Source organism: Kogia breviceps, chromosome 19 (assembly GCF_026419965.1).
Source record: "Kogia breviceps isolate mKogBre1 chromosome 19, mKogBre1 haplotype 1, whole genome shotgun sequence".
Lineage (NCBI taxonomy): Eukaryota > Metazoa > Chordata > Mammalia > Artiodactyla > Physeteridae > Kogia > Kogia breviceps.
In genome coordinates this window covers 21,389,822-21,411,979 of record NC_081328.1, presented here as the reverse complement: position 1 = coordinate 21,411,979, position 22,158 = coordinate 21,389,822, and the positions used below count along the sequence as shown (strand labels likewise).

Here is a 22,158-nt window from a genome sequence, read left to right as displayed (position 1 = left end):
TCCTTTTTTTTTCCTCATTAGGGTCGGGAATATTTTTTCAGTAACCCCTGGGAACCACATTAACCCCTCACCAGCCTATTTATTTGAAGGATAATAGCATGTTTATTTCATATCCTTGAACTCCAAAGAGATACTCCTGAACTTATTGTTAGTCTGTTTCTCTGTTAGGTCATTTGAGAGCATCATGCTATAATGGCCAAAGTTGTTAGTTGTATCCTTCTATGGGTAATTTCAACTGAACCCAAAATTGGCAATATCATAGTTATATATAATAACATGGTTTGCAAATGTTACAGGAGGTATAAATAAAAGTAATTTGTTTATTTGAAACCAAACCTTTCCTTCAGAGATACTGTATGACTGTGAGAGACTTTGGTTGTTGTTTATTAATATTATATGCTAGCTACTTTATTAGCTGCTTTGCAAATATGTTGTTTAGTACTTTGAACACAACCACATTATGCTGTTAATGGGCATGGTAACTTTGAATAGTTGGTAAAGATTGTGTTTTCCTAGTGAATTCACAAATTTTTATCGATTTATTTAAGTTACATGACATTTGTCATGATGTGTAGGTACTGATGTTACTACCATTTTTTAAAATAAAGATAAGTACTTTTTAAAAAAGTTAATTAATTAATTTTTAGCTGTGTTGAGTCTTTGTTGCTACACGCAGGCTTCCTCTAGCTGTGGCAAGTGGGGGCTACTCTTCATTGAGGTGCGCAGACTTCTCATTGTGGTGGCTTCTTTCGTTGCAGAGCATGGGCTCTAAGTGCACAGGCTTCCGTAGTAGTGGCACGTGGGCTTCAGTAGTTGTGGCACGCGGGCACTAGAGCGCAGGCTCAGTAGTTGTGGTGCATGGTTTAGTTGTTCTGCGGCATGTGGGATATTCCTAGATCAGGGCTCAAACCCGTGTCCCCTGCATTGGCAGGTGGATTCTTTTTTTTTTTTTTTTAACATCTTTATTAGAGTATAATTGCTTTACAATGGTGTGTCAGTTTCTGCTTTATAACAAAGTGAATCAGTTATACATATACATATGTCCCCATATCCCTTCCCTCTTGCATCTCCCTCCTCCCAACCTCCCTATCCCACCCCTCTAAGTGGTCACAAAGCATCGAGCTGATCTCCCTGTGCTATGCGGCTGCTTCCAACTAGCTATTTTACATTTGGTAGTATAACTATGTCCATGCCACACTCTCACTTTGTCCCAGCTTACCCTTGCCCGTCCCTGTATCCTCAAGTCCATTCTCTAGTAGGTCTGCATCTTAATTCTCATCTTGCCCCTAGGTTCTTCTGACCATTTCCTTTTTTTTTTTTAGATTCCATATATATGTGTTAGCATATGGTATTTGTTTTTCTCTTTCTGACTTACTTCACTCTGTATGACAGTCTCTAGGTCCATCCACCTCACTACAAATAACTCAGTTTTGTTCCTTTTTATGGCTAAGTAATATTCCATTGTATATATGTGACACATCTTCTTTATCCATTCATCTGTTGATGGACACTTAGGTTGCTTCCATGTCCTGGCTCTTGTAAATAGAGCTGCAATGAACATTTTGGTACATGACTCTTTGAATTATGGTTTTCTCAGGGTAAATGCCCTACTGGGTTTGCTGGGTTTTATGGTAGTTCTATTTTTAGTTTTTTAAGGAACCTCCATACTGTTCTCCATAGTGGCTGTATCAATTTACATTTCCACCAACAGTGCAAGAGGGTTCCCTTTTCTCCACACCCTCTCCAGCATTTATTGTTTGTAGATTTTTTGGTGATGGCCATTCTGACCAGTGTGAGATGATATCTCATTGTAGTTTTGATTTGCATTTCTCTAGTGATTAATGATGTTGAGCATTCTTTCATGTGTTTGTTGGCAATCTGTATATCTTCTTTGGAGAAATGTCTATTTAGGTCTTCTGCCCATTTTTGGATTGGGTTATTTGTTTTTATGATATTGAGCTGCATGATTTGCTTGTATGTTTTGGAGATTAATCCTTTGTCAGTTGCTTCATTTGCAAATATTTTCTCCCATTCTGGGGGTTGTCTTTTCGTCTTGTTTAGGGTTTCCTTTGCCGTGCAAAAGCTTTTGAGTTTCATTAGATCCCATTTGTTTATTTTTATTTCCATTACTCTAGGAGTTGGGTCAAAAAGGATCTTGCTGTGATTTATGTCATAGAGCCTGATTCCTCCAGCCCCGTTTTTCTTTCTCAAGATTGCTTTGGCTATTCGGGGTCTTCTGTGTTTCCATACAAATTGTGAAATTTTTTGTTCTAGTTCCGTGAAAAATGCCAGTGGTAGTTTGATAGGGATTGCATTGAATCTGTAGATTGCTTTGGGTAGTAGAGTCATTTTCACAATGTTGATTCTTCCAATCTAAGAACATGGTATATCTCTCCATCTATTTGTATCATCTTTAATTTCTTTCATCAGTGTCTTATAATTTTCTGCATACAGGTCTTTTGTCTCCTTAGGTAGGTTTATTCCTAGATATTTTATTCTTTTTGTTGCAGTGGTAACTGGGAGTGTTTTCTTAATTTCACTTTCAGATTTTTCATCATTAGTGTATAGGAATGCAAGAGATTTCTGTGCATTAATTTTTTCATCCTGCTACTTTACCAAATTTGTTGATTAGCTCCAGTAGTTTTCTGGTAGCATCTTTAGGATTCTCTATGTATAGTATCGTGTCATATGCAAACAGTGACAGCTTTACTTCTTCTTTTCTGATTTGGATTCCTTTTATTTCTTTTTCTTCTCTGATTGCTGTGGCTAAAACTTCCAAAACTATGTTGAAGTATAGTGGTGAGAGTGGGCAACCTTGTCTTGTTCCTGATCTTAGTGGAAGTGGTTTCAGTTTTTCACCATTGAGCATGATGTTGGCTGTGGGTTTGTCATATATGGCCTTTATTATGTCAAGGAAAGTTCCCTCTATGCCTACTTTCTGGAGGGTTTTTATCATAAATGGGTGTTGAATTCTGTTGAAAGCTTTTTCTGCATCTATTGAGATGATCATATGGTTTTTCTCCTTCAATTTGTTAATATGGTGTATTACATTGATTGATTTGCATATATTGAACAATCCCTGCATTCCTGGGATAAACCCCACTGATCATGGTGTATGATCCTTTTAATGTACTGTTGGATTCTGTTTGCTAGTATTTTGTTGAGGATTTTTGCATCTATGTTCATCAGTGATATTGGCCTGTAGTTTTCTTTCTTTGTGACATCTTTGTCTGATTTTGGTATCAGAGTGATGGTGGCCTCATAGAATGAGTTTGGGAGTGTTCCTCCCTCTGCTATATTTTGGAAGAGTTTGAGAAGGATAGGTGTTCGCTGTTCTCTAAATGTTTGATAGCATTCATGGCAAGCGGATTCTTAACCACTGCACCACCAGGGAAGCCCCCTGTTCCTACCATTTTATGAATGAGAAAAAGATACTGAATCTTAAGGATGTTTGGTTACTTGCTCAAGTATTAAAGCTAATGAGCAGATCCAGGATTCAAGTCCAGGTATCCAAATCCTTATTAGCTACTGTTCTGTGTTGCCTCCCCTGGATGATGATAATAACTAAAATTTATGGAGTTATTTACCATGCACCTGGCTTAGGGTAAATATTTTATGTAAATTATCTCATTTAATTTTCACCACACCATGTGAATGTTGCTATTATTAATAGCACCATCGAGGTGCTATTATTATTAATCCCATTTTCTAGACTAGCAAATTGAAGTTTTATAATTTATTCAAGACCATACAGCTCCTAATTAGAAGAGCTAGGATTTGACCCCAGGTCTTTTTGGTTCCAGAGTTGTTAACAATTATGTTTTACTGAAAACTCAGGTGCAGTTGCAAGCTCATACATTGATTTGTCATGTTGATTCTTTTACTTTTATATAAGATGCACAACACTGTCTTATTTGGTCTACTGAAAATCTGTCTTGTCTGGTGACTATGGCTTCATTTTTTTACCCGATTTAGATCTCTGTCAGTATGATATGGCTTGTGAGGACAATTAGGAAATACATGTCTTTTTTTCTTCCTTATTCTCTTTCTGTACTTTTTAACAAATGATATGTTCTCATGGTTCAAAATTTTAAAAAGAATAGACTGTGAAAACACCTCCTTTCTACCCAGTCCACTAGGCATCTAATTTCCCTCCCAGAAGGAAGGACCTTTCTTACCATTTTTTTTCTTTTTTAGATTTTTTTTTTTTTTTTTTTTTTTCCTTCTGGCTGTGCCGCTTGACTTGTGAGATCTTAGCTCCCCACCAGGGATCAAACCCAGGCCACTGGCAGTGGAAGCATAGAGTCCTAACCACTGGACCTCCAGGGAATTCCCTCTTACCAGTTTTTGATGTATCCTATTAAAGATGTATCTTAAAGATATGAATTGGGATATTTACTCTATTTTTTAAAAATTGCCATTACAGCAGTTTCTTTAGATTCCTAAAACACTTTGTTATCCTGGAGTTTACAGAATGTAACTCTTGGGCTATTTTTTTCTGGTAAGAACATTTAAGTTCTCTTAACAAATTTGAATTAGTGGCATATAATATAGTGTTATCAACTATAGTCACCATGTTGTGCATTAGATCCTCAGATCTCCTTATTCATCTTACAGCTGAGAAGTTTGTGCCTTTTTACCAACCTGTCCCTGTTTCCCTCAGGCCTTGGCAGTTACTTTCTAAGAGTTTGACCTTTTTTTTTTTTTTTTTTTTTTTTAAAGAGATTCCACATATAAGTGATACCATGCAGAATTTTTATTTCTCTTTCCAGCTTATTTCTTATAGCATAATGCCCTCAAGGTTTATCCATGTTGTTGCATATGGCAAGATTTTCTTTTTTCTCATGGCTAAATAATACTGCATTGTATATGTATACCACATCTTTATTCATTCACCCATTGATGAATACTTAAGTTGTTTCCATATCTTGGGTATTGTGAATAATATATGTTGCATTGAAAATGGGAGTATATGTATGTCTTTGACATCCTGTTTTCATTTCCTTTGGATATATTCCCAGAAGTGGAGTTGCTGGATCATATGGTAATTCTGTTTTTAATTTTTTGGGAAACCTCCCTACTGTTTTCCATAATGGCTGCACCAATGTACATTCCTACCAACAGTGCACCAGTGTTCCCTTTTCTCCATATCCTCACCAACACTTTATTTTTTTCTTCCAATTTTATTGAGATATAAGTTGACATACAGCATTGAAGTTTAAGGTGTACAGCATAATGATTTGATTTACATATTTCTTGAAATGTTACCACAGTAAGTTTCATTGACATCTGACATCGTATATAGATATAAAAAAGAAAAAAAATTTTTACTTGTGATAATAACTCTTTGGATTTACTCTCTTAACAACTTTCATATATGCCGTACAACAGTGTCTCTTGTCTTTTTGATGATAGCCATTCTAACAGGTGTGAGTTAATACCTCCTTGTGATTTTGATTTTGATTTTCCTGATGATTAGTGATGTTGAGCACCTTTTCATGTACCTGTTGATCATTTGTATGTCTTTGGGAAAATGTCTATATTCAGTTCCTCTGTCCTTTTAAAAACCAGGTTGTTTGATTTTTTTTCTTTGCTATTGAGTTGTATGAGTTCTTTTATATTTTGGATATTAACCCCTTATATATAATCTCCAAATATTTTTTTCCCATTGTATAGGTTGCCTTTTCATTTTGTTGTTGATTTCCTTTGCTGTGCAGAAGCTTTGTAGCTCGATGTAGTCCTACTTTTTTGTCTTCGTTGCCTAGAATGAATGTGTGTTTGGGTTTGTGTGGTGTTTCTCAAATTTGCCTGATGATAAGGTATCCCAGCATGCTATTTATTTGTTAACTGTGTATATTTGGTTACTGAGAGAAATAGGAAGATAAGAGAATCTTGGCACAAAGATCTCCATTCTTTAAAATGGCATTTTAGAGCCCACATACTCTTTTTCTCTTAAACATGTTACATTTTATTTTATTATTTTATTTATTTTATTTTTTGGCTGCTTCAAGTCTTAGTTGTGGCACTCGGGATCTTTTGTTGCGGCATGTGGGCTTCTCTCTAGTTTGGGCACGTGGGCTCCAGAGCACGTGGGCTCAGTAGTTATGGCACGCGGGCTCTGTAGTTTGGGGCACACAGGCTGTCCATTTGAGGTGCACGGGCTCAGTAGTTGTGGCATGCGGGCCTAGCATCTCTGTGGCATGTGGGATCCTAGTTCCCTGGCCAGGGATCGAACTGCGTTCCGCGCATTGGAAGGCAGACTCTCAACCATTGGAGCACCAGGGAAGTCCCCAGGACCAACATATTCTTAAATGTAGCTACAAGGCAGCATCTGCATATGACAGCACCTTGCTGGTATTCTCTTAGTTTCACTGTTGACTTCCCTCCAGGTTTATTATTACCAGTAGCCAATGTATATATGTGCAGAAAGAGTGCTCTATGCTCATTACTTCTTTTTTTCAAAATTTATTTTATTGATGTATAGTTGCTTTACTATGTTGTGTTAGTTTCTGGTGTGCAGCAAAGTGATTCAGTTATGCATATAGATAATAGTTTCATGCTCATTACTTCTTGACTTGAACTGGATTCAGGAGAATAAGGCACGAGCAAAGGATAGCCAAACATATTATTACCCTGCTTGATTGATCCCTCTTTAGAGGAATGGTGGTCTCGGATCTGGGAATGTGATTTTGGGTAGATGTATTATCAAGGACATTTCTGGCATGTAGGGACTTGATAATGTGCACTGCCCCTACTCCAGTTGCTCATTCTTTCTTTAGTTTACTTTTGTCTGCTTAATAATCTCAGCAGTGGGGACTGCGTGGGACCAGGAAAGAGAGGAGAGATGGACTGAGACATTCATATTGTCTTTTTATTTCCTTTTTACCACATAGTGTACACGTTTCCTTGGAAATAATATTTGTAAATAATGACTGCATTCTTGTACTAGCCCCTAAGCTTATTTAGTTCATAATACAGATGAATACATTCACAGTTGTATACTTTTAAAGTCTTCTTTGAATTATTGTTGTTAATTACTCAGTATTTTATCCACATTATAATTTAGGTAGAATTCATGGGGTTAGCCAGGGAAATCTGATCATTGATTATGAGAGAAAATGCATTCTGTATTCAAACAGTTCTTTCCACAAGGTATAGTTTGTGAGTGGGGAATGATTTCCTTGTTTCTTAATAACGAAACTGCTTGTGAGTTATTTTAAGGGCTGTTTTTGGGTTAGGGTTTTGTTTGATTTTGCTAGTCAATCTTTGAATTTTCTAGGTAATTCCATGACATCATAGATTTGGACTGGATGAGTGAGGTAGGTCAGGCCTCAAATAAGTCACTTTCTTTGCTGGATCCTACTGAGCTGAGAGAGAGCAAATAGTGTTTGTGTTAAAATATATATAACAGAATTTGCTGTTTTAACATTTTCAAGTATACATTTAAGTGGCATTAATTACATTCAGTGTTATGGAACTATCACTACTATCTTTATCTAAAATGTCTTCATCACCCCAAACAGAAATTCTGTGCTTATTAAGTGATAATAACACCACCTACCACCCCCCCCAACTTCAGCCACTTTCTGTCTCTATGAATTTGCCTATTCTAAATATTTCATATATGTGAAATCATACAACATTTGTCTTTTTGTGTGTGGCTTATTTCCTTTGCATAATATTTTCAAGATTCATCCATGTTGTGTATTATGTGTTACAACTTCATTTCTTTTTATGGCTGAATAATATCCCATTGTAACTAATAACTTTTAAAAGTGGTCAGTTTTATCTCAAACATCCTTCTCTGTAACATTTCTTTTACATTGTTGAAGTTTTTGTGTCTTGCTAAGTGTTGGATGTTGTAAATCGATGTGGCAAATCACCTTGAAAATATATAAGATATCATGAATTCAGTGAAATTTTTGTTTTTCATTCTACCTCCTTTAAATTTGGGGGCATTGAAACAGTTCTGTATATTCACCTGACCTAGTCCCAGCCTCATTTTCTGGTTTTAGAGATAAGGGTGGAGCTAGAAGCCACTGGGGATTTTGGCATGGTATCGTGGTCCCAAAGTTGTTGCTGTCACTACTAGAACTCCCATTGGAAATCTGCTACCCCTCAGCGATGGCATTAAGCTATTTGAATTGGGAAATGGGAACCTTGCCTTCTAGGCACATGAACAAGTCCTTTTCCCCTGCTGCTCCTTAACCATAGTTAATATGCATACTGGTTAATCCCATGCTGCTCTCTAGATGGAATTAGATTAGTGAACAGTAGGAGAATATTTAAGTCTTTAATCACTACCATGCAGCATAAAATTGTATTAGCTTAAGCAGAAAGGTCATACATAGCTTTGTTAGCTAAAATTTCCAAGCTTGATCATGTTCTTCTATCCTTATGTATAATACTGAGTTTTTAAAAAATTCTGAATATATTACATTTAATCTTGTTGCATTTAGCCTAGTGTCCCTGCCTAAGATGAATTTGATTCTATATTCTGCTACCTATTTTATTAGCCATTCCTTCCATCTTTGTCATTTACACAATTAACACACACGGCTTCTATGTCATAATCCAAATCACTGGTAAAAAGTGTTTAATAGTTATGATAAAATATAAAGCCCAGGTTGGCACTTCTTTATAGCCTTTTTTTCCAAAGAAGGTATAGAATTTTTCAACACTTTGTGTTTATAATTTTCAATCAGATTTGCATGACCCTAACTATAATTATTCAGTCCACAATTTACTATATTATCTAAAATGTGTTATTATGAGACCTTGTCAAATACTTTCCTAAATAAAGTCAGCATGTTTATCTTAATTCTTATTAGTTAATTTGATCACTTTACCATTTAAAATTTCTGGAACATGATCTTTGTTGTAACATGGAAGCTAATTAACTTTTTGTAACTTCTAGGCTAACTTTATAGTTAGGCATATGAGGAAATTGGTCTACTTCTTATGTGATCTCTTAAAGGGAAAGGTATATTTTTTAAAAATTCACTTTTCAGCATTTATTTCATTTTTGGCCACAACGTGCTGCTTGCAGGATCTTAGTTCCCTACCAGGGTCTTAATTCCCCGTCAAACCCGGGCCCCCTGCAGTGGAAGCTTGGAGTCCTAACCACTGGACCGCCAGGAAATACCCATAAAAATTTACTTTTCTAGAGATTTGAATTGAGTCCTTTTTGAAAATAGTAGTAGAAAAATGTGAGAATTGATATATTCAATGATTAAAGGATTGTTTCATTCACTTGAAAATAGTTATTTACTATATTATGGTAAAACAAAAGGTATGTCAAGTTGACCTTTTGCCAGTTCCTATAGACTGTTTATTTTTCCAAAACTAAACATTCATCACATCATTGTAGGAGAATCTGAAGCATAAGATTAATCCAAGTCTAAAATTAATTTTGCTAAGATTTCTATATAAGATTCAAAAAATTTAAGTAAAAACAAGTGATATCTGTATAAATTTGATCTAAAATGCCCTACTTAAGGAGTAAACAAATGACTTATCTATTATAATTATCTTTAAAAATGTATTTTTCTAATATCATTTATATAAAAAGGAATAGTGAGTGCTGAAAAGCAGTAAACAATCAGATAAAATTCCTGTCCCTCATGTGGCTTACATTTTTGTCAGGAGAGACAGGTAATAAGCAAAACATACAAAATGAAAAAATTGCCCATCTTTTAAAACTCTCAAATGACTGTACTTTGTATAATTTATTCTCTTCAGCTTTCCTTTAAGATAACATTAACAGAAGGGTATATGTTATTAGTTCTTTTGATCCTAAGGAGCAGAGAATCACTTAAGTTTCCTTAAATAAATGGTTGGTTATAAGGAATACAAGAAAATAGGAATCTTAGACTACTACTGTGTCTGGTTTTAAAATTGAAATGGGCTAACATTAAGAAGTATGAAATGGAGTTCAGGAACTTCAAAATTGTCTAGGATCTTGTGTATTTTAATCATTAATGTGTCCCATGAATCTACTCCTAACTTCTTACGGTTGATAGCATTTTAATGGAAAGTGAAAAGATGCAATGGGGAAGATTGCTGGTAGGTTGGTCAGAATGGGACTCTAGCTGCCAACAAACCTGGATGGTGGAGTGAAATGTCTATTTTCTTTTTTTATTATTTTAATTAATTAATTAGACTGCGTCGGGTCTTAGTTGTGGCACACGGGCTCTTTCATTGTGGTGCTTGGGCTCTTTGTTGCAGAGCATGGGCTTCTCTCTAGTTGTGGCACAGGCTCCAGAGCACGCTGGCTCAGTAGTTGCAGCATGTGGGCTCTCTAGTTGTGGCGTATGGGCTCTAGAGCACGCCCCCTGCATTGGAAGGCAGATTCTTAACCCCTGGACCACCAGGGAGGTCCCTGAAATGTCTGTTTTCTTAAGTGCACTCAATAATTCAAAAAATATTTGCTGTCTGTAATGTATGAGGCACTAAAGTATTTATTGCAGTATTTAAGATCTACCAAAAATGTAAAGAAATAAAGCAGAATAAAGCATTTTCTATACAGATGAAATCCTCTGTACCTTTCTCCCCACAATGCTCATTTCTCCACAGAAATCATAATTGTTTTCCTAAAATTGATGTTTCAGAAAAGTAGTGTTTCCAAAAATTGGTGTTTTAAGCTTTTGGGTTGGAACAAGAGAGGTTTTTTAAAGTGGGAAACAAAATTCAAAGCTGCTTTCTAACAGTAACTTAATAGGTTAAGGCACTAATTGTCTATTTTAAAAATCTTTTCTAAACAAACAAGGAGAACATTTGTGCTGAACAATCAGGTATAATCAGGTGTTTATTATTAGTTGATAGTGATAAACAGGTTTTAAGTTAGTAGATGTTCTCCCATGTTTGTTTATTTTTAGTATGTTTTAATTGTGGTAAAATATTTATAACATAAAATTTACCATTTTAACTATTTTTAAGTACAAGTTTCAGTGGCAATAATTTCATTCACCACGTTATGTTGTGTCCAGTCATCACCACTATCTATTTCCAAAGTTTTTCATCACTCCAAATAATATAAGGTTATTTTTCAGTCATAAAAATCCTGTTGATGGAGTTGGGTGACTCTCCATGACAGCTCTTTTTGTTGGTTCAGCTTTACAGGCAGTGTCAATTTTCCCCCTTTTTTCTTTTTTTCCTGTCCTGAAGCCAAAATGTTTATTTTCAATTTGTTACTCATTCATAAGACAATAGTGCACATTTTAGTGGATCTTTTTCTTTTAATGAATTTTTTTTGTGTGAGGTATAGTTGATGTACATATATATATAAGATTCAGATGTATGAAATAGTGATTCACAATTTTTAAAGATTTTATTCCATTTATAGTTATTATAAAATATTGGCTGTATTCCCTGTATTGTACAATATATCCTTTTAGCTTATTTATTTTATACATAGTAGTTTTCATCTCTTAATCCTTTACCCCTGTCTTGCCCCTCCCCTCTTCCTCCTCCCTGCTGGTAACCACTAGTTTGTTCTCTATGTCTGTGAGTCTGTTTCTTTTTTGTTGTATTCAGTATATATTTGTTTGTTTGTTTGTTTAAGGTTCCACATATGATATTGTACTGTATTTGTCTTTCTCTGACTTATTTCACTTAGCATAATACCCTCCAAGTCCATCCATGTTGTTGCAGATGTCAAAATTTCATTCTTTTTTATGACTGAGTAGTATTCCGTTGTGTATATGTATGTGTACACACACACACCCCACATCTTCTTTATGCATTCATCTGTTAATGGATACTTAGGTTGCTTCCATATCTTGGCTATTGTAAATAATGCTATGAACATTGGGGGTACATGTATCTTTTTGAATTAGTGTTTTTGTTTGGCAGTGTCAAATCTTTGGCACTTACATACCAGAAAGAACATCTATAAATCAGTAGTGAAGTAATGGAAGTCATGCTGGGGAGAGGTCTTGTGCAATTAGGTGCATGGCCCAGAAGTGGTGCCTGTCATTTCTATCCGTAACCTTTTGGCCAGAAGTAATCATACAGCCCTATTCAGCTGCAAGAAGCATGAGGAAATGTCTTCATGCTTTATGTCCCCAAAGAAAGAACTACCCTTGTGAGAGCATCAGAAGCCTTTTCTACAAATATCTAGGCCCAGTATTCTCATGCTTTATGCTCTCAGATTCCCTTTTTTTTTTTTTTTTGCTGTATGCGGGCCTCTCACTGCTGTGGCCTCTCCTGTTGCGGAGCACAGGCTCCGGACGCGCAGGCTCAGCGGCCATGGCTCACGGGCCCAGCCGCTCCTCAGCATGTGGGATCTTCCTAGACCGGGTCACGAACCTGTGTCCCCTGCATCGGCAGGTGGACTCTCAACCACTGCACCACCAGGGAAGCCCTCAGATTCCCTTTTGAAGTTACCGCTTAGAATTATCTTCTCGTTATCCTACTCTCATTATTCTACTTCCATGTTACCTTAGTTCAGTGATGTCCTCTAGAAAGGAACATAGAAACATTATTAATTTTGAAGCATTCAATCGATATCAAAATGTAATGATTAGTTGGAGATGAAATGGAAAAGATTGCATGTATATGGGAGTATTAGTATAAATTCATGATGTGTTTTACTTTCCTAGATCTGTCCACTGAAAAGTTTGAGAAACAGTCACTAATGCCCAGGCAATAAGCACCACTAGTATCCTGATTGTGATCTCTAAATACAACTTCCCATTTAAAAGAACAAGGCTGTTTGGAAAAATGTCTGATTCTAGGTCTGGGTCAGGGAATTTATAAAATGAACTTAGAACCTCTTGTCATACCAGAAAGTAAGGAAGGTGTAAGACTCTACTTAGAGTCATATAGAAGGGATTCAGGAGCCAATTCGAAGAATCTCCCTCTACAAAGGGATGGGCAAAAATTGGGAAATTGATCATCACTAAGGATAATTGTAAGGAGATTGAAACATATCAAATATATTTTTTAAAATACCCCTTTGGGGACTTCCCTGGTGGCGCAGTGGTTAAGAATCCGCCTGCCCATGCAGGGGACATGGGTTCAATCCCTGGTCGTTGCACTGTTTTCTGGCTTATGTAGTTTTTGATGAGAAATGTTTCTCTCAATGTAATGCGTCTTTTTTCCTCTGGCAGCCTTAAAGATTTTCTTTTTATCTTTTGTTTTGAATAGTTTGGGTATGGTTTGTCTAGTTGGCTTTGGGGGATTAAAAGTATGATTTACCCTACCTGTTCTCTGAACAACTTATATCTGTGGTTTTGTGTCTTTATTAGTTTTGGAAGATCCTCAGCCTTTATCTCTTCAGATATTTCTTCTGACCCATTCTCTTTTACTTCTTGGATTTCAATTACATGTATGTTAAATCATTTGATATTTTCTCACAGCTCTTGGATTTTCTGTTTTGTTCCCTCCCATCCCCACATTTTTTTCCCCTCTGTTTCATTTGGATAATCTCTAACTTGAGTCTGTTGAGTTTACTATTGAGCCATTCCAAAGCTTTATTGAACTCTATTCCCATGTTTTTCTTTTGTCAGTATGTGAGGTTTGGGGTGTTTTTCTCTGCTTCCTTGTGTGACTTATAATTTGTGGTGGAAAGATAGATGTTTTATATAGGACAATAGAGACTGAGCTAAATAGTATTTATGCCTGGCTAGGTCTTTCGCACAAGTAGTTGTCAGTCTAGTCTGTAGTTGAGCTGGTTTTTTGTGTTACTATGGCTACTCACAGTGCACTACAGGCTTCAAATTCCAGACTAAGGTTACCGTTTTTAGGGTGACGGCCTGTTTGCCAGAGGACATTTCTAATGTCTGCTCTATCTTTAACTTTTGATTTTATTTTTTCTTTGTTACTGTACCACAGAGAAGATCTCTCTCCATACTCTTCCCTCTCCTTCGGCAGTAGACTGCTGTTATTTATTCCTCAGTGTTTGCTAGCACAGTGGCAGAGGTGGGTGAGGGGTACCGGGGGGCGGGGGACATTCTCTGTTGTCCTATTTCTGTCTCAGTTCTAGGGGGTCATTATGTCCCTGGATCTTGGAGGGCAAGACTTTCTCAGTGATTCTGCCTTTCCCCCAATGGTAGGGGATTTTTAAAGGTCTGGAGCTTTAAAAATCAGGGATAGAGGGGGTTTTCTGTTACCTTCCTCTGGTTATTCAGGGGCTAACTAAAAATAGTTATTCTATGAAGTATACTTCTTATGTTCTTTTTATGTTTTATATATTCTGATTTGGGGCCATCTCCTTATGCTAGTTTTTGCTCTCAGGGGCACTAAACACACAGTTTTTGGCATCATCTGTCAGAGTATTATTAAATATATTTATAAATATCATTTAATGAATATGTATTTTCATATGTTGACCATTTAAGTTTTATTCCTTGAATTATCTTTAATCGTGTATTTCAATGACAAATTCTGCATGGCAAATACTAGGTCGGGTTTTTTTCTTTTTTCTTTTTTAAACAACACAGCACTTCCTATGCCAAATGTGTGGAGTTTTTTTCCCCACATCAATCAGTTCTCCAACTCTGTGAACACCAACTGGGTGTCCTACAATTCAATTCAGTTCTGCTACTAACTATCCAGAGTTTGCAGACCCCACAGGTCTGCCCCCCACTTCAGAAGTTGCCAATCGCAGGTCCCCGACCTCCTGTACTTCTGACCAATCAGCTATAAATCGAGGGTTCCCATGTCCCCCTTCTGAGATTCAGTAATTTGCTAGAATGACCCACAGAACTCAGGAAGGGACTTTATTTAATATCACCAGTTTATTATAAAGGATATAACTCAGGAACAGCCAAATGCAAAAAGATGCATGGGATGGCGGGGGACAGTTAAGAAGGTCGTGGTGCACTGTATTACTTGTCCTTTCTGGATGTTCCAACCTTCTTGCACCTTGATGTGTTCACCAACAAACCTGTAGTTTAGGGGTTCTTGTAGAAGTTCCATTACATAGGCATGAATGATTAAGTCACTTGCCATTGGTGATTAGCTCAATCTTCAGCTCCTCTCCCTTTCCCTGACTTTGGGAAGTGGGGCTGAAAGTTCTAACCCTCTAATCACATCTTTAGTTCCTCTGACTACCAGCTCCCTTTCTGAAGCTTTGTAAGGACTCACCAAGAGTCACCTTATTAGCATAAATTCAGGTATGGTTTAAAGGGGTATTATCAATAACAAAAGATGCTCCTTTCACCTGTATCACTCTGGGAATTCCAAAGATTTTAGAAGCTCTTGTGTCAGGAACCTGGAGGAAGACCAAATATATGTTTGTTGTATCACACTATCACACTAGGCACTCAACACAGAATTGTTGAATAAATGAATTTATGTGATTGCTGTTATTGTCCCTTTCTTTTTTTTTTTTTTTTTTTTTTTCTTTTTTTGCGGTACGCGGGCCTCTCACTGTTGTGGCCTCTCCCGTTGCGGAGCACAGGCTCCAGACACGCAGGCCCAGCGGCCATGGCTCACGGGCCCAGCCGCTCCGCGGCATGTGGGATCTTCCCGGACCGGGGCACAAACCCGCGTCCCCCGCATCGGCAGGCGGACTCTCAACCACTGCGCCACCAGGGAAGCCCCTGTCCCTTTCTTATGAATAGCTTTTCTTCTTTATTTCTGATGACCATAATACTCAATTCTAAGAGTGTAAAAATGTCTTTCTGTATTTTTTTGTTTTTACTTAAAATTTGAATATATTTGACATATAACATTGTATAAATTTAAGGTATTCAGCATGTTAATTAGGTACATTTATATATTGCAATATAATTGCCACTGTATTTCTGAACATTCACTTACAGAATGTTGATCTTTCAAATCAAAATTATGTGTATATGTTTAACAGAGGTTGAAGGAAGTTGTCTAATTGCATGAAATCCTTATCACGTTATTGGGACTATTGAAGGGAAGAACTTATCTTTTTGGACCTTGATGAGCACTCCCAAGAGAAAGAAAATTCAGTGTGTGAGCCAGTGATATATGTACTTTAGGATAAGTACAGTATATTCTTGGCTGAGTGCCATAACAAGGTGTAAGGGAGGAAGAAGAGGGAGAAACAACATCATTGCACTAAAATTTACCAGGACCTTGTTTGGAGATGGAGATAAGATTTGTTAAAGGTGATATCAGCCTCACATTCCACGACAACTGAAATGTCTATAGTTGACTGTATCATTCATTTTATCCTAGGTGATTTATTGTTCTTTTGGTGGAACATCCAAAGGACTGCACTTCAATAACTTAATAGTTGGACTTGTCCTTCTTACAAGAGGCAGAGATGAAGAGAAAACAAAATGTGAGTACTTTTATTATCTCAAAATGTTAAAATACTACATCTGTGTACAGAATAATCTACCTCAACATTTTGACGACAGTCAAAGGATTTGAAGTGATGTTTTTCCAAAGAAGATATACAAGTAGCCAGTAAGCACTTGAAAAAAATGTTAAACATAAGTAGTTATTTGGGAAGTGTAAATTCAAATTACAATTAGATACCACGTAAGTGTAAGATAGATAATGAAGCCATTTTGGAAAACTGGCAGTTTCTCAAACTGTTAATCACTGAGTTTTCATGTGATCCCACAATTTCATTCCTAGGTATATACCCAAGAAAACTGAAAACATATATTCATTAAAAAAAAAAATGTTCCTAACAACGCTGTTCATAATGGTTACAAAATGGTGACAACCCTAATGCCCATCAACTGATGCATTCAGCATAAACAAAACGTGATATAACCAACAATCGAATATTACTCAGCAGTAAGAAGGAATAAAGTAGTGTGTAAGAGCAGAAAAAATTTCCCTTCTAGGTTCTTTGGCTGATCTAATAATTAAGTTGATATAGGACAGATTAACAGGAGAAAACCAAACAAATTTTGTATGTATGTGCAGGAGCCCCATAAAAATATGAGACCCAAAGGGCAGCCAGGTAATTGAGGCTTATATAACATTCTGAGCTAAGGAGAGGGATAGGGATCTGAGGGTACAAGAGGAAGGGAGTCCATTCACAGGAAGGCAGAGGAGATGTTTGGAGAACAAAGGTTGCCCTGTTATACTAGTTTCTTAGGTAATAAAGTATCTCTGATAATAGGCCTTTTTCTGGTATAGGCCTTTTTTCCAATGTAAATTTAGGCTGTTGTTGGGGAGGTAATGAGCTTTTTTGAATCTGCTGGGTTTTGATTGCCTTTAAGCTCAAAATAATTGTCAAGCCAAAGTGTGACATATTTGGAGGCAACAAATTCTGCTCTCCTCCAACAGATACATGCTACAACACAGATGAACCTGAAAACGTTATGCTAAGTGATAAATGCCAGTCAAAGTAGGCCACACATTATGTGATTCCAATCATATGAAATGTCCAGATTAGGCAAATTTATAGAGACAGAATATAGATTAGTGGTTGCCAGAGGCTAGGGGGACAGGGAAATGGAGAGCTTACTGCCAATGAGTATGGGGTTTCTTTGGGGTGAAAATGTTCTGTAATTAGATAGTGGTGATGATTGCACAGCCATGTAAATATATTAAAAAAACACTGAATTGTACACTTTAAAAGAGTGAATTTTATGGAATGTGTCTTATATCTCAGTAAAGCTGTTATTTAAAAAATAATTCTGAAGACATAGATTTAGCAATCTATTCTTGCCTTACTTCACAAATACAACCAGAAGTTCACTTGATAATACTTTATACAAATTCTTGGTAAAAGGTTTAATTATTTTTAATGGTTTTAGTTTTAACTTCAGAGATGAATTTTATTCGGTGAATTATGTAAGCCCAGAAGAGGGCGGCACCTTTAAGTTCTACTAAGCAGGGAAATTTTATATTACAATGAGACGGCATCACCCTCTAAATGTGAAAGGGAAGACAACCTTAGTTGATCATTCATTGTCCATCTGTGTTTCCTAGGATATGCATTTATTTACTTAATTTTTAATTCATTCATTTAATTACTTATAATGTCTTAGTTTCCTCATTCTTTTCTTTGAGCTCCCCCAAGGCAAATCTGCTCTTAACAAGAATATTAGTAAACAATGTAAATTTTATTGAAAATTTTCCAGGGGAGATGAGAGGGAAATGTCAGATGACAGTTAAAATTTAAGTGACAACATGGGAGGACTCAGCTAGAATTGCTCTATCCCTGACACTCTGACCCCAATGTCTGGCACATAGTGGGAATTCAGTAGTATAATTTGACTATTATCAAATAAGGTAGTATAATTTGACTATTATCATAATTAATGATTCTCAGAGCAAAACATGGGAGAAAGACCAAGACCCAAAGCTAGCTTGACCAATTACTATATGTATGACTCTGGGCCTTTTCTTTGATCTTCGGAGCCCCTGTTTTTCATCAATACAAGGATGAAAGTAATATCCACAAAAACTTTCATTGTAAAACTCAGAAGAAAAAATTTATGTAGAGCACCTGGCAAGTATCAAGAGCCAGCAGGCAATCAATAAATTGTTAACTTTTACTGTTTTCTCAAAGTGATTGTTTATATACAAACATATATACCTACAATTAAACATGTGAAAAACATTGAGGCCAAAATAAACTTTCAAAGAAGAAAAAAAGGAAGAAAATTTTCCAGGAGAAGTTTAGGAAGGTGTTTATATTAGAGAGTATGACATTTTGCTCTAAAAATCCCTAGAATTTTACCCTTGCCCACTGGATGCTGGTCTTTCTCTTTTCTTTCCTCCTTTTCTAAGCTGCCCTCTTACTGCTTCTAAATCTCTCAGAATCTTCGTTCTGTCTTCTGAATTTAGACTGTTGTTCTTCAGCTGTTTCCTTTTTTACAGTTTTGTTGAGGTATAATTGATATACAATAAAATGTACATATTTAAAGAGTATACATTTTGATGTTTTCAGACATGTATATATCCACATTATCACAATCAAGATAATGAACATATCCCTAAACCCAATTTTATGTATTGGAATTTAACTGAGATCCTGATTTTTTTCAAATTAACATCCCTCTACCAACAAACACATACTCTGGCTCCAGGTAGCCAATAAATAAAAATAACCAATTTGAGGGTCATAAACACATACATTTAAAATTTTAAATCATTTTTATTATACAATTTTATGAGTTTCCTAGGGCAGCTGTAGCAAAGTACCACAAACTGGGTGGCTCAAAACTTGAGGGTCATAAACACATACATTTAAAATTTTAAATCATTTTTATTATACAATTTTATGAGTTTCCTAGGGCAGCTGTAGCAAAGTACCACAAACTGGGTGGCTCAAAACAACAGAAATTTATTATCTCACAGTCTGGAGGCTAGAAGTCCCAAATTAAGATGTTACCAGGGCCTTACTCCCTCTGAAATCTACAGGGAAGAATCCTTACCTAACGTCTGGTGGTAGCCCTCAATCCTTGGTATTCCTTGGCTTGCGGTTGCATCATTCCAATCTCTTTCCATCTCATCATATGGCTTTCTTCCTACTGTTTCTGTCTTGTCTTCTTGGGTTCAGACCCACCCTAATGACATGATCTTAACTTGATTACATCTGCAGAGACCCAGTTTCAAATAACGTCACAATCATGGGTACTGAGGTTAAGACTTCAACATCTTTTGGAGCGGGGGAATATAATTTAACCCATAACAGATGGTCAGAGGCTTCTAGCAAATATTCCCCTTAAGAGATTATCAGCCATGGCATGTGGGAGGGCAGGCGATGGAACCCACTGGGCCTTCAGAGGGATGGAATGTCTCTTCTATCTTTCTATCTCCTATCTTTCCAAATAAGGTCATATTCTCAGGTACTTGGAGGTTAGGATTTCAGCATGTCTTTTGGAGCGATGCAGTTCAACTCATAACAGTAATATTTCAAACATACATGTAGTATGTACTTCCACCCAGCTTTATTATTTCTTACCATTGTGTCATATTTGTTCCAGATCTTGGTTTTTTTTTTTTTTTTTTTTTTTTTTTGCGGTACACGGGCCTCTCACTGTTGTGGCCTCTCCCTTTGCGGAGCGCAGGCCCAGCGGCCATGGCTCACGGGCCCAGCCGCTCTGCAGCATGTGGGATCCTCCCGGACCGGGGCACAAACCCGTGTCCCCTGCATCAGCAGGCGGACTCTCAACCACTGCGCCACCAGGGAAGCCCCCAGATCTTGTTTTTTAAGAAATAAAAGATTATAGCCAAGGTGAAGCTCTTTCTCAGTATCCCTCCATGTTCCCATCCACATTCTTCCTTTGACAGAAGTAACCACTCTCATAAAATTGGTGATCTTTCATTCCTCATGCAGGTCTTTATACATTTATGACATTTGTATGTATCCTTAAACATATCTTCAACTGTTTTACAGATTTAAAACTTTTAAAATAAATTATATACGACACAGGTTTTGCAATTTGCTTTTCCCCCTGAATATTATTGATATTTACCCATGTTGAAACACTTAGTTCCTTTATTCTAACTGCTATATAGTATTTCATTGTGTGTGTGTGTCTCAGGTTACCTGTTTTTTTGTTGATAGACATTTATCTTTTCTTTCCTAAATTTTGCTATTACAAAAAATACTTCAGTGTATGTTGTACCTCATGCACGTATGTATGAGAGTTTCTCACAAGTGGAGGTGGAGTTACCTAGAAATTGAATTTCTAGCATAAATATTCACCTTTACTAGATTTTGTCAAGGTGCTCTCCAAAGTGTTACAGTAATCTATACTCTTTAACAGTATATAAGAGTTCCTGTTTATCCCAGTTTATTGCTAACACTTGGTATTGTCACACCTAAACATTTTTGCAAATTTGATATTTGAAAAGATACCACATTCCTGTTTTAATTAGCATTGTTTTTTTAAGGAATAAATTAAATTATATATTTATAAAGTGCTTGGCACTACTAATCACTCAATAATTGTTACCTATCTCTTCCCTCCCTACTTCCACCAGAGTACATTTAATCTATGATAAAATTACTTTATTCTTTCTTTCTCCTAGACATTTTTAGTCTTTTTGCAAGTGAATCCGGGAGCTATGTTATACGGGAAGAAATGGAAAGAATGCTCCATGTGGTGGATGGTAAAGTCCCAGATACACTCAGGAAGTGTTTCTCAGAGGTATATTTAAAGATTTACATTTCATCCCTCCCTGTGTACAAAGTATTAACTCTTAGTTGTATAATGAATTTAGCTGTGATGAATAGATGTTTATGTGTAGCATATTCTTGACATTTTTCTATTTAATGGTTGATGCTTTAATGATTTGTGTGCTATGCTCAAAGGTCTATGACACTTACCACTGCTGTGTTTGTGAATCTGAAAATTTCCAATTCCCAATAAAGGCAACTGTCTATACTTAACGGTATAATGAAACATACTCCCCCACTGTCACAGCAGCACACATACAGACACACACACAGGTGATCCTGCAGAAACAGCATTGCTTAGGTTGTGGTGCTCATTGCTTTTCATCATGAGCATGTAGATATATCACTTATTGGCCTTGAGCCACAGGTGACCTCTATGATCCATCAATGCCTATTGTATCATTTATTTTACTTAATTGATTTGCATAGTGAAATATTTGGGTTTTAAAAATTTGTCATTTTCCTGTTTTCATAAATAATATATTTTCATTGTAAAAAACTTTAACAACAGAAAATGTGTATCTTTAACAGAGAAAATTCTTTTATTTCTTCTCAGAGGTCTGCTAATATGGGAAAAGTCCCAAGAGATGGCAGAGTAAAGTCCTTTTACAAGTTTCTGATTCTTTCCCGCAGCACTCAGTGCTGTATGATTTCTTATGGGTGGCTATTTGACCCACTTCCATTTCACTTTCACTGCTCTTGGTTTTATTCAGAGTTTTAATTCAATTTTGTTTAGTCACCTTCCTAACTATATAAGCATTGATTGTTAATACCCCAGCCATATGTGGTTTTTTTAATATAAATTTTATTTGTTTATTTATTTATTTTGGCTGTGTTGGGTCTTCGTCTCTGCACGCGGGCTTTCTCTAGTTGCAGCGAGCGGGGGGCTACTCTTCTTTGCAGTGTGTGGGCTTCTCATTGTGGTGGCTTCTGTCATTGTGGAGCACAGGCTCTAGGCACGTGGGCTTCAGTAGTTGTGGCATGCAGGCTCAGTAGTTGTGGCTCACAGGCTCTAGAGCACAGGCTCAGTAGTTGTGGCTCACGGGCTTAGTTGCTCCGTAGCATGTGGGATCTTCCCG

The 22,158-nt window shown here is 36.6% G+C and overlaps 1 protein-coding gene across 2 annotated transcripts in view; it reads left to right on the top strand.

The window, feature by feature from the left end:
* The window catches only part of USP32 (ubiquitin specific peptidase 32), a 193,569-nt gene that overhangs the window by 85,714 nt on the left and 85,697 nt on the right, over window positions 1-22,158 (top strand). For both annotated transcript variants that reach the window (XM_059047551.2, XM_059047552.2), the window contains exons 3-4: window positions 16,159-16,264; window positions 20,932-21,050. In XM_059047551.2, coding sequence (XP_058903534.1) covers window positions 16,159-16,264; window positions 20,932-21,050 — 225 coding nt within the window. The remainder of the gene's footprint in view (window positions 1-16,158; window positions 16,265-20,931; window positions 21,051-22,158) is intronic.